Genomic DNA, 13,250 nt, shown 5'->3' with positions numbered 1-13,250 from the left:
AGTGCTGAGTCTGAGTTGTAATCACATCATGATGCGAATCTACCTCCCATTCACAATAGTCAATCTGGAGCCATTCATGTTACTGAAATTATGTTGTCTTTTCACAGACACCTTGTATATTTGTGTGTTGCATAAGCCTAACACAGCAGGGATATGGGCTTCATAAGAAATTTGTATGTTACATCAAGAAAACCACCACATTTTTTTTTGCTTTGACATTATTATTAATCAACAAAAATCTCAATCCTCTGCCAGGCTAGTAACCCACATCTGATGCTCAGCCTTTCCCAGAACACTGCCTGTGGGTGACCCTCAGGTACTCCTGCAGTACAAGACGTGTCATAGGAGAACAGAGACATGACAGTCAATGCGAGAAGGTTAAACTGAAGCATCTCCATTTACCGGCCAGTTCCACTGCTGAAAGAGGAGGTCTTGTTTCACCTGTGGTGATTGGTTGCAAGGCTAATGCTGAGAACTGGGAGTCTGATCCATAGGAGGCCGAGTGCAAAGACCTGATCTGTGCACACAGGCCTGAAAAGACATTCTACAACTCCTGGGTCCCCAGGAGCCATGGTGGAGCAGGGTATCTGCTTCATCAGAGGAGAGCCATTAACAAGCTTCCAGAGCCTGAAGCCACTTTTACACAGAAACCAAGCTGCAGCCTGGGATCTGACCACACAATGAAACATGTTTCTTATTTCCCTATCTATGTTTAATTTTTCCTGCTCATGACTCCTTCTGACACACAATGCTTAGACAAGCATTATGAAACAGAGCTGAGAAAACAAGGGAACATTTTTAGTTGTTCCTCTAGAAAAAGTATCCCTAGCCTTTTTGTGAAATATATGTTTTCAATCACACTATTCTGTTTTCTTTGCCATGTCTTTTTATAGTTTGATCAAAGCGATCTCTGATTGTGTCAACTGCATGCTATAGCAATGTGTGTGGCTTTAGCAGTAAAGCAAATCTGTGATACATTAACTCAGCGGAAACAGTACATTTGATTTATGTTTGCATTTGAAAGATTTCCTCATGCTGGATGTTAACAGTGCAAGGTACAAAAGCATGCCTAACAAATTAGAATGTGGGGCTGACTTCCACTCTGTGTGTGATCAATGGGGCAGGAAAAGCGTTTAATTCAATAAAGGAAAGCTATTCAATCCACATGCTGCAATGATGACTGTCTGCAGTCTTAGCATGTTGTGGGAGTCTATTTGAAATGATGCACATGGTCTGGTTGGGTATCAGCTGTACCCTCAACCAACCTGATCACACCCAACTCCTAGTTCTGCTTGTCTCATGGTTCTGCCACTTCCACCTGCCTCTGATTTGTGGTAAGCAAAGACTGGAGGACTGAAGCATTCTCCTCTGCACTTAAACATCAGAACATCCACACGGTCTCATAGCAACCACCAAGAGATGAATTCACCATTTCTTGAGCAAGACAGGAGCTGGAGAAAGCAACTTCAAGTGCCACTGCATCCAGCTCAGTGGACCCTGGGATGACCGTGATAAAATGAATGAGAGAATACAGACAGCCAGCCATACTGCTTTCCTGGGAGAATGCAAAACATTGAACACAAGAGCTGTCAATTTTCCACCAGCAAGTTCGACTATTTCCACTCTTCCACCCATGCATACAAATATATATATATATATTTTTTGAGAAATTTTAGAGAGAATATTTTTAGCTGAATAAAAAGATTTTAAATATGTACATTATTTCCACTTTGGTATATTGCAAAAATATATCTGGTTTGTGTGTGTATATATGTATACAGTCATGGCGCCGCTTAACGTCCATTCGGACAACGTCCGTTCGCGTATACGTCCACAGTCCCATAAGGTAATAATAAAGCTTAAAAATCCTGACTGCAGAACGGATGTAACCTGACATAGTGAAGGCAATGCTTCCCACACGCAACACGTGTATCTCATGTCCCATGGTAATAAAGCGACTGCGCTGCCAGACATAAAATGGTACAGTACATACCGTATACTGTATACAATATGGTGTTCGCACAATGTACAAATCACATAACATCCTATTTCACAGAATGTATCGTGGATGTTAAGCAACGCATGGCTGTGTGTATATAATATATATATAAGTATTAATTGATTTAAATTTTATTTCCATTATATACATTACATCCATTAAATAGTATTGGGTTGTGTAACATATTTCTCAATATATTACGTTATATTTCATTTCTGCATGGCCAGTAAGAAGCTTAAAATGCTTTGCTAGAGGCTGATTCCCCACACAGTACTGAGGAGGCCATATCCATGCAGTCTGGGGGGGTCTTCTGGAAAAATGAGGCCTTTCTCATGATGTTGAAAGGCTCCCCTTCAGTGCCATGTGAAGCAGGCATACTGCTCACTGGCTGGTGTGACAACCACCCACAGCCTTGTGCTGCAACAGTGAGCCTCGGGAGGGGGCTGGGTGGGCAGCAGGAGGATTAGCACCCTCCTCCCTCATCCCAGACCTCCCTCTGTGAGAGCAGGCCTCCTCCAAAAATATCTACTCTCACACGCTTTCGCTGCTCTTCCACAAAGGCAGAAAGAAGCTAAATATATGCCAGTCGGCAGCAGTAGAGTGAGTCACCTTGCGCTGGCCCTTTCTAATCAGAGCAGGGCCCTTACAGCATGCGCTGGCGCAAACAAATCAACAAAAACACACCCCCCCTGTTTCGAGTGGAAGGCGACCGCCAATTAGGGCGCGTTTGCTAAGAGATCCTTGTCATTTACGTAAAATGCCGTAAGCGTGGAGGGGCAATCAATATCTACAAATGAAGGCAACCTGTTGCTTTTCACGTCATCTGGATTGATTTCTGTTTCTTTCTCCACAACAGAGAGGCAGAGAGAGTGTGTTTACGCTTTAAGGCACAATGCCTTCACTTAAGTGCACTGCTGAAGCATGAAGAAATGCATGAGTCACTGGCATAATCACCTGATTCAATGAGCCAGGCCTGCCAGTGTATCTCTATGAGACACAGCCTCCAAGGAAGGGTGCTGCATTTCATTCATGGGGGATCTTACTGATCCTCAAGCTGTCACAGCAAATCACCCCTTAAGAAGGATAAGTGTCATTCATAAGAATGACTCTGAACATTTATGCATCTGAATAGTCAATTATTATATCATTAATTGATCACTAGTGTTGAAATGCTTCATTCACCAATACAATTTAGAGCTGTATTCTAACTCACTCATGTTTATGAGTGGTTACCAAAGAACCCTGCATAAAATGAAATAAATCATTAATAATATTTATGTTCCTGCTTGAAAGTATGAGTGAGCGCATATCTCCTTGCAGTGAGTGATCACTGGCTGCTTTCTCACTTGATCCAGTATGAGATGACGGGAACAGGCACATAACAACCTAGCTGAGATACCGTCACGCTTCTCCGTTTCACCCTGCTCTTAATTACGAGGGAATGAAGCAGCCTTCTCGTCAATCTCAAGGACAGTGCACTTGAGTAAAAATGCAGCAACCCAGAGAGCCGTGGTGCTAAAACTACCACTTATTGAGGTCTTTTCATCAGTCTTTGGAATTGCTCCCTGGCCTCGATCTTAAAACTGCCAGGAGAGGGTTGTTCCAAAATCCCTCGAAAAAAGCCCCTTGGAGAGTAACTAGCTAGTTAGCATAACTTTCCAAATCAATGAATAAGGTGAATTTTAGCATGAGTTTATAGTTTCACAAGTTTTTTCTACAAATAGGTTATCATGCACCAGGCAACCATTCATTTACACAATGTATCCCGAGCTAACTAATTAACTTTGCTGATTTATGTAGTTTAGCTATCATTTTTTCCACTTCATAGAATAGGTCTTGCAGCGGTTTGTAGCCAATTCCAGTTGTGTTAAGAATCATGAAACCTTCAGAGCAAAACCTCAAAATTGTATCCATCATCAAAAAGCCAATACCACATACCAATAAGGGTCTCTACTTTTTCTTATTTCTGCACAAGTTTGCTCATTTGCTCCAGTGTTGACAAGTTGTTAGGAGGTAATCAAGCTGTAACTTGTGACAAAAGGACAGCTCAGTCAGGGGATTATGGGAGCATGCAGTGATGTTACTTCCTGCTTCACAGTGACTGCATGAAATTTACCACAATGTGAAAGCAATCAAAGGCAGCCAGTGAAGAAAGTAATCACTTATGAGTCCCATCACACCTTTCAAGACAGTAGGAGGCAGAGGAGATCACCTTTTCCTACCATCCCAAAAGATGAGCCCTGTAAGAGCCACATGCTGTAACACCTATGCCCACCTGCTGGTTCTAAGCACATCATTCTAAAAACTGCGAGTGTGAACAGGGTATTTTATATAAAAGGATCTGAAAATTCATACTAAACTTGGGGAAAATAGGTTTGATTATTTAATCTTGGAAGCCATAAAAGGCTAGTTATCAAATTATTTGGAATTCATGTCCTTGATACATATCCAGAACCTGAAGCCCCCCCTTATTTTTGTGTGAAATACTTCTAAATACTTTCTCCTTTCCTGTCTTGCATAGCCAATAAATCTGCACCACAGGCATGTGATTCCTAAAACTGCAACCTTTTTAAAGGCAACTGACCCATTATTCAGACACAAAGTGGACTGCAGCCCACATTCTTTGCATTACATTGTAAACTGGAGGGCTGGGCTGAGAGATGTGAGAGATGAGAGAGCGTGTGGGGCCATGGGAATGAGGCTCTGGATTGAGTGACATGCACACTTGCAGAGGAAAGTGTCAGTCCTGAGTCTGCTGTGTCCCCATGGAACTTTCAGTCTGATAAATGCAGAAAGAGATCACACACATGGACTTCCTTAGCACTGTTGTAAAGACCATCAAAATCAAGGAAATAAATCTATGTTCAAGGATAAAAGACACATAAGTAGACGTAGTTGCTCTATTAAGAGCCATGGATTGCCGCCAAGGGGCTACTGATCAACCAAACCTAAGCTGACTTATTGATTACTTCATTAATGACTAATTTAATGGACTGAGACATTGACTGGTGACAGGAGTGAGATGTCACCATATAGAATTAAAGTGGCCTCATCGATTACCTAGTGGATTGGATGCAGTGATATACCAGTGATTATAGAATAGCTTCTCAACTCATAAACCTTTCATACAACACTGACCACATAAGAGGCACGTTGCACAGTACACTCATTTATTCAATAACGTGCATACCCACAGCTACAGGACCTTGCAGAAGTCGATTGTAATGCACCGTATGCAATAAATCAGTCCACTCCTGGCTGAAACCATTATTGAATCCACAATAACTGCCCCATACATGTGAACTTTACAATTATATTAAGATGAAGATATTAAGATTATATTACAACCCAAAAATTGGCTATGAGATAATCATTCGGCAATTGGCAATTATTTATTCAAGGCTCACCAGCTTAAATGTCTTCACTCAGTGGTGAAATAATGGGCCACACTTTATTAAGAAAAAAGTTTCAAATATCAAAACATTTATTTATCATAATCTTATATTACTGTTATTTTCCCCTTAAATGGCAAGTTGATCTCTCAGCCAATATTTTTAAACCAATTTCCACCCATGTATGCGCTGAGAAAACCAAGGCTGATGTTCAGGACCCACCTGTTCACAGGATATGCTGTTGGCAGGCCTAGCTGGCAGGGGCTTCCCTGTGGCGGGAAGCCTCGACCTCTCCCACGGCAGCTTGTTCTTCCCAGCGCTGAGGATCCTCCGGTGCAGAGGGATGTTATCGGTGAGCGAACCCAGGCTGCCGTAGCCGTAGAGCCGGTCGGAGTGCAGCTCGGTGCGGTGGCTCCGGCCACTGTCGACACGGCTTCCGGACTGTATCCATTCCAGGTCAGCCCCGGAGCCAAACTGAGATGGGGGCCGCTGGCCTGGTTTTGGGACGACCAGAGCATACTCCACCATCCCCTCCGAGGACAGCCGGGGAAGGATGTGCCTGGCCCTGCGGGCCTGCACGGCTGCCATCAGTCCCTCCACGTCCCCGCTCAGCTCCACCCGGTCCACCGCCCTCATCAGGGGCTGCTTCTTGCCCGTGTCCAGGCAGTAGTCGAACAGGGCGAAGAGCTCCAGGGCAGCATGGCGGACCCTCTTCTTCCTGTCGGCCAGGTAAGGCGCCACCTCAAAGCAGAGACTGGGGATGTCGAAGTCCTTCCTGGGGTGTGTGAGCATGGCTGCGGTGATTATGTTGATGACATCCTCTCGCACCCTGGAGTTCTTGTGCTTCAGGTGCTCCATCACAAGGTCCAGCACTTCTTGTGGCCCCACGATCCTCATCACCTGCCTGAATACGCTCATGTATTCGTTCCTCGTGATGGCGTGCGTGTCCCCCAGGGTTTTGATCACTGTGCTTACTATCTGCTTTAGGTATTTTTCCACATTGCTATCCAGTTTCTCAATAAGGAGGTTTATCACCTGCAAAGTGCCATAGAGGACCTTGAAGTTGCTGTCATCCAGCAGCGTGCGTAGGAAGCTGATGAACTCCACAATGTTTTCTGAGGGCACTGACTGCAAGTCCAAATCGAAAAGGATGTTTTTCAGTTCCTCCACCCCATTTGTCCTGTTCTGGTAGTTCTTGAGGTCCAGGAGCTGTTCGTGTAACTCCTGGGGAATTATTCCAAAAATCATTATTGCAGGCTGCTCTGGAAGTCTGTTCATATGTGAGGGATTACATATGCCTTTGCATGGCAGTGAGTGGAAGGTGATATCCTCCAACTGAGCTTCCTCATCTTGTTTTAGGGGCAGGTGGCCGATTTCAATCCCTGACTTAAAGTACTCTTTATGATCCTCTCCAAATCGTTGGTAGATCCTCAGGAAATCTACCTCAGTGAAGGCATAAACCTCCTCTTGTCCAATGCGTAGTCTGATGCAGTCCTGTGAAATGTATGCCAGCAATGAGTCGTCACCTCTCCTGCACCCAGGCAATTCTTCATTCGGAGAACTGATTAGGTTACAGAACTCGGCGTTTTGACGTTCTTCGGGTAACGGAGCAGTCAGTACACTGCAAGTCGCAGTCCCTATTCCATTCTTACTATTTGAGAGTGCATGCTTGGTGAAAACCCGGAGATCTCTGTCAGTGTGTAGGTTTACGGGCGGCGAAGCTGGTGTTAGTTGCGCGCATTTGCTCTTATCCAGATTTGACATTTAGGCACTGTGGTATGTTCGTTTTTTAACATACTTGACCAGGACGTTTTCTTCTTCACTTCAAAAAAAAGTTGACGAGGAAGCCTATTCGCGCCGCCGCCTCCAACAGATTGGTTGGCGATTTAGACAAATATATCGTAGTCAGGGTAAACAATACTTTTTTTAAGAAAACAGAATGGTTGCTAGCTAACTAGCTAGCTAGCCAATTCAAACACCTCCTCGCCACTTTTGTGACGTTTTCAGATGAAGCCAGTGCGTAGTCCAAAGCTGTCCGATGAGTAGTGGAGGATGTCTGTCGATCGTAGCCTCACTACCTCTCCGTCGCTTTCCCTTGGTGTAAGTGATACAAAAATATGATACCACTGCTGTGTCTCCATCACTTGGCAACATCAAAATGGCGTATCCAACATGTCTCTTACGGTATGAGAGCGGCCAGGAGATCGTACCAGTACCGCAAGGGAAAACTGGTGTGTAGTCCATTGTGATTGGCTCTCACTCCTGCCAATAGAAAGAGGTCTGACGTAACCACGGCAACATTTAAAGAGCAGATACTGAAAAGTGATACAAAGTAGCCTGAAGAATCTCGTCCGTATGTCTTTGGCTTAGTACTTCTGTGAATGTAATTGGAGGTATGAAGCAATGTGAAATTGAGCATTTGTGTGGGTTCTTTTGCGGGTCGCATAGCGGCAAGATCCGCTTTTGACCAAGAACCGTACAGGATATAGCTAACTTTCTTGCAGACTGGCTAACTTAACTGGCCGTAACTTAACAAACTCATTTTCTGAATACCAAGACGGATTTATTTGTTGGCATGTATCTAATGGCTTATAATACATAGCTTATATACATATTGAATTGAGCAGTTCGTGGCAATCCCTTTGTTTAAAGGACTTACAAAAAAAAAAAAAAACGAAAAACATTTCTAACGGAAAAACGCCCAATTTACATGCACAAAGTATGCATTCTCAAAACGTTAGTAGCCAACACAAACACTTACCCTACAAAAGGTCTCCTGTTAAAAAATAAAAATCAAAATTAAGTAGTGTAGTTACCTACTAACCAAGCACTAGGCTATTCCAGTAGTAGTAGCCCCATGCAATGATGTGTGCCCACAACCAGACAACGAGTCCTTAGCGCTTGATTAGTAGCATACATTCATATCCGTGCTGGTGTAAGCGTGGCATCGATTCTCAACCTTTTTCATATGAAGTCCATAACCCTTATTACTAAAAGGTTGTAAGTATTATTAGGCCTATCTCTTCACAGGTCCTGGTAGCGCTACTGAGGGGCTAATCTGTGGTTCTTATTTCACTTCATGTACCATACGATTTGCGACCTATCTAGCGAAAAGGCACATTGCGTTAACTACTTAAACACACAGTATAAGACAAGTCGAGTGCAGCTGTTCGGCTCAGATGCGCTCACTGCACACACCCCGCTGCCCTTTCTCCAACAAATTTCAGAAGATGTTGCAAGCTAGCAACATATGCTACTAGGTTTTTACTTAATTGCGATATGAAGATGTAGCCTACATTTTCTGTATATGTTTAGTGATCGTGGGATTACATGAGTTCCGAACAAGACACATTCCTGGACATTGCAAATTCTTTTCTTACTTATACCTACCCATTATTCGATGTTAGTAAAAGCCAGCGTTTTATACTGACTTTGGAAAGGACCAATTAGTACAACGAATCAAACTCGAGTTTTCTTCTGCGGTTCTCAACCCCCGTTATATTTGGTGACGCCTATGACCAGACGTGAAGCTGTAACTCACCGCACAGATATATGGGAACTGTAGGCTAAATAGTCTGTGCTCGTGAAACGTCGTGAAAATGTGCTTTTGTGAAATGCATTTTTAATTATACATGAATTATTTAATATACATTTTTAATTATACATGAGTACACACACACACGTATATATATACACATATATGTGTGTGTGTGTGTGTGTGCTAGAATTTAATGTACTAATAAATCAAATACATTAAAATAGATATACTCTCAGTGAAAATCTCTTTCAATACAAATTAACCCAGTTTTAAACCATACAATACTGAACATTTTGAACAGACATTTGGAATGAAGTCAATACCTGTAAAGTACTGAGATGATTTTCTGTCAAAATTATGTGATTTAAAGTAATTTTCATTGAGAAATCAAAGGGTGATTTCTTCAATTTTCTAGATGTAATGAGATTAAAAACAAAACATATGTAAAGTAGGAAAATGTATCTACTTTTTTGAATTAATTTAACAAGTCTTAGCATGAAGACTGCATGAATAACCACACCCAGAGCCATTGCACCCTTTCAAAAAAGTTTCTTCCTTAATCTACCAAGTCAAACCCACCATAACACACACTACATAATAACACACATATTTTCATAATGTTTCTGTTTTGTGGCTGAGATGACTACACAAGTGAGTCCACTAATGATGTCACTCCCTACAGATAAGAGTTTGATAATGCTCTCATGTAAGCAGTGGGGGTCTTTCCCACTATGAGATTGTCACGTTTCTTGTCAGGAGCTATGCCATATGGTAATGAAGGTCACTGCATGACCTGCCCTTGTTATTTTATGTATGCAATAAAACAAACTCACATAAATGCAAATATTTATAAGTAGATGACCTGAAGAGAGAAAGATCTGCTTGTACAGTGTGCCTATTTTATTCCATGAAAGCCTGCTTCATATGTTTCATTATTTATCTCAAGCAAAAGACTCAGATAGCCAATAAGAGCTTATAACAATAATGAGTAGTATTTATAGTGTTGTTCTTTATCATCCCATCAATTTGTGGTCATTAGCCACACAGTAACTACACAACATGTGGATCTCTCCTTGAATATCTTTGTTCAAGGTACTGTGTGAATAACAGCACAAAGCTATTGGTATCAGCTTGTGTGGGAGACCAATCTGGGGAAAAAAATCTACAGGAGAAAGTCTTACATACAGGCCTTTATACATCTTTGAATCTGAGTATTTCTCTAAAATGTTGTCTGAAAACACACATAGTGACACTAATGTTTTGCATCATCTATATAATCAATATATACTAACAAAACATCGACCATTATGAAGGTTATCAATGTAATGTTTTTCACACTGACCAAAAAACGATATTGAAAGGACGTCACAATAACAAATCTGAAACAAAACATGATAAAAAAACCTCTGAAACACTTCTGCAGAAGATGCAGATAAGGAAAGTAAAAACAGCCCTTTGGAGGACAACATGTATTGGAATATATCCTAATGTCATCACAAAGGGTTGCACTGGTATCCATTAAATGAATACCTTATTATGACACTGTTACAAAGTTATGCACGTCCAGACCCATATCCTTGATGTTGTCATGATGTTGTCGCTAAATGATTGGGACTGGCTCCAACTTATCTGTAAAGTTGTGACTATGTAGGGTGTTAACTGGATAATGTTATGCTTTGATTTGATTGAATAATCTTCACATCACAGATCATGTTCAGGCTCTCATACACTAAGTACAGCTCCCTGTCTGGTAAGAAACATGTTAATCACATTAAATGAAATTCACGTGAAGGATTTTTTTAACCAAAATAGTTTGGCGCATCTTTTAAAAATGCAAATATTTGATGTTGCCCCTTTTAACTTTTACCATTTTACACAGGCACTCTGACAGCATTGCTAATCCCTGTTCCAGCAATACTTTGGTTACTTGAAAATATCTCATCACCATAATCAAAGATGTGAGTGTCTCATGGATTTGGTTTTTTAATGAGGTTTTTAATGAGGAAAAGTGGCAGTGATGAAACATCTATTGGCCACCAGTTACTGTACCCAGGTCCTTGTTCTTGCTGCTCTTATGATATGGACTAATAATACCATACAGGGCAGCCTTGAAAGTTGCATTTGGGAGCATGTCGAACAGATTATTATGTAATGGGTCAAAATTGACTTTGCTTGTTTCAAACTGAAGGTTAAACACCTACTATGTAAATGTTCAATGGTAAAACTATTTGGGGAATGTTTACATGTTTTCAAAATAATAAAATTGAATAGTGTAAAACAGCAGACAACAGCAATTTACTTTATACTGTTTTACTTTTCAGTTATAATGCAGAGCACAGGAAGGAATTGCATTCTCAGAGTAAATTAAAAATGCTACACACGCAGCTGCAAAATGTAACCGCGATACACAAAACGACCTATCGTTACAGAAAACGCACACATAACAGTCCTGTAACGAATGTCCTGCATTCGTAAGCTCCACGGGGATCACATTGTATAGGCTAAGCAGTATGTAGCATCTAATTTTGACGGATGAAATGTTAAAGAGGAGAACCTCCCTGTCCAGTTTCATGCAACAGTAAAACAAACGCACTAATATAACACGATATACAATTAATTTGACGTCTAAAAGCCCTGAAGCCCCACCCCCTTCACAATGGGAAACATTAGAAATTTGTAGACCTCTTCGTGTGAGCAACCATTTAAAGACGAGCATTACGTCGGTTCTTTGTCTCCACCATTGGGACTGGTTTATGTGCGAACTAGCGGCTGTTACCAGGGAGCCATGCACCGACTGCTAATAGTTAAGTTACACTACAGTACCCATAAATCACGACGCCTCAGAAAATGACGTCGACTGCATGTTTCCATTGAGAAATATGATTAAGTCAAAAGTCGTCCTTCAAACCCATAAGCACGATGACAAGCGTCTTGTGTATACATACAGAGCGCGTTTAGGCCACGCCCACGGCGTGGGGGAAAAGAACGCTGCACTTTCCATTGATTTGCATTGCATAGTTCTCTATGTTGTCTTAAAACTAAAATCGCAACCAACCATGCCAAAAAGCTGTTGCGTAGTGGGTTGCACGGCAAATAAGATAACTAACCCTGATTTAAGCTTTTACAGGATTCCAAGACGCAAAACGGAGCCAAAAACACGTCATAGTTGGCTCAAAGCTATTAACAGACAGGAGGGCTACATAGCCACGGGGACCTTATGGGATCCCGATACTATTCACGTCTGTGTGTGCAGCAGACATTTTGTATCATGTAGGTCAAAAAGTTAATTAATTCTCTATCTGATCATTTGTTGTTAAAAATTGTATATGATTAATTCCAATTCCCCAGATATATTAGTTTAGCTAGTTAGCTTGCTATTTAGCTACGGTAGCTTGCTCTAGGTTAGCTAGCTAGCTACCAAAGTACTCGCAAAGTTTCTCAGTCTATGGTAGATCTTCTAAATGGACTAAATGGCTTATTCTCACCCGTTAGTTACTTTTAATAAAGCCTTCTGGGAAGTGCATGTGGAGAATTAAATTGTAGTCAGGGTTTGACATTAACATTTAACTACCAGCCACTGTGGCTAGTTGATTTCCACAGTTAACATTAGTCGCCAGGCAAACTCTTTATGCCTCAACTGTAACTGCAATTTATATTTTATTTAGACTTGAGCATTTGATCTTACATGACAATATGGCAAGTGCATACGACATTGGTTCAGATTGATACAGAAGGAGGGTAATGGTAGTGCTAATAATATGTAGCCTAATAGTAGGCTATAGACTTGACCATTTCGATCACAACGTTAGCTAACGTTACCTATCTCGATGACAATATTGACTAGCTTAGCCTACCTGGTGATTCTATCAGGTAATGGTACAAGTCAAAATAAGTGACGACTGGCCACTCTGTGGGGTCATTTTTCCACACTTATTTTGGGATAGAAAAGGGACACTGAGGGAGTCCAATCAGACTTAGTTTCTCTATATACCTGGCCCTTTCTTTGGGCAGAAGGGTATTGAAATAGGCTGGTGTTGACATTTTATGTTAAAGCTGTTTCAAGACACGGTGTCCCGCAATTTCCCATTCACTCCCTTTCAACTTCGCAGAATGTTTTCCCCCGCGAGGGGCGTGGTTTTCCCTCCGATGACGCGTCTCTATTCGTCTGTGGAGTGGAGTAATTTTTTATGCTTCAAAACAATTCCTAATCTCAGTAGCAACATCCTTAACCCTATCCTAGTTTTAATATAGGAATTGTGGTTAAATCGTGCAAACCTTTTGTTCCGGTTTTCCCAGTAGATGGTACAATTTATACATCTGC

General features: G+C 41.5%; 1 protein-coding gene across 1 annotated transcript in view; it reads right to left on the bottom strand.

The window, feature by feature from the left end:
- The window catches only part of LOC118786734 (TOG array regulator of axonemal microtubules protein 1), a 37,678-nt gene extending 30,121 nt beyond the window's left edge, over positions 1-7,557 (bottom strand). The window contains exon 1 of the mRNA XM_036542023.1: positions 5,614-7,557. Coding sequence (XP_036397916.1) covers positions 5,614-7,155 — 1,542 coding nt within the window. The 5' untranslated portion in view covers positions 7,156-7,557. The remainder of the gene's footprint in view (positions 1-5,613) is intronic.
- Positions 7,558-13,250: the final 5,693 nt, after the last annotated feature.

Source organism: Megalops cyprinoides, chromosome 12 (genome assembly GCF_013368585.1).
Source record: "Megalops cyprinoides isolate fMegCyp1 chromosome 12, fMegCyp1.pri, whole genome shotgun sequence".
NCBI lineage: Eukaryota > Metazoa > Chordata > Actinopteri > Elopiformes > Megalopidae > Megalops > Megalops cyprinoides.
The sequence above is the reverse complement of the archived record's forward strand: the minus strand, read 5'-3'. Positions and strand labels throughout refer to the sequence as shown.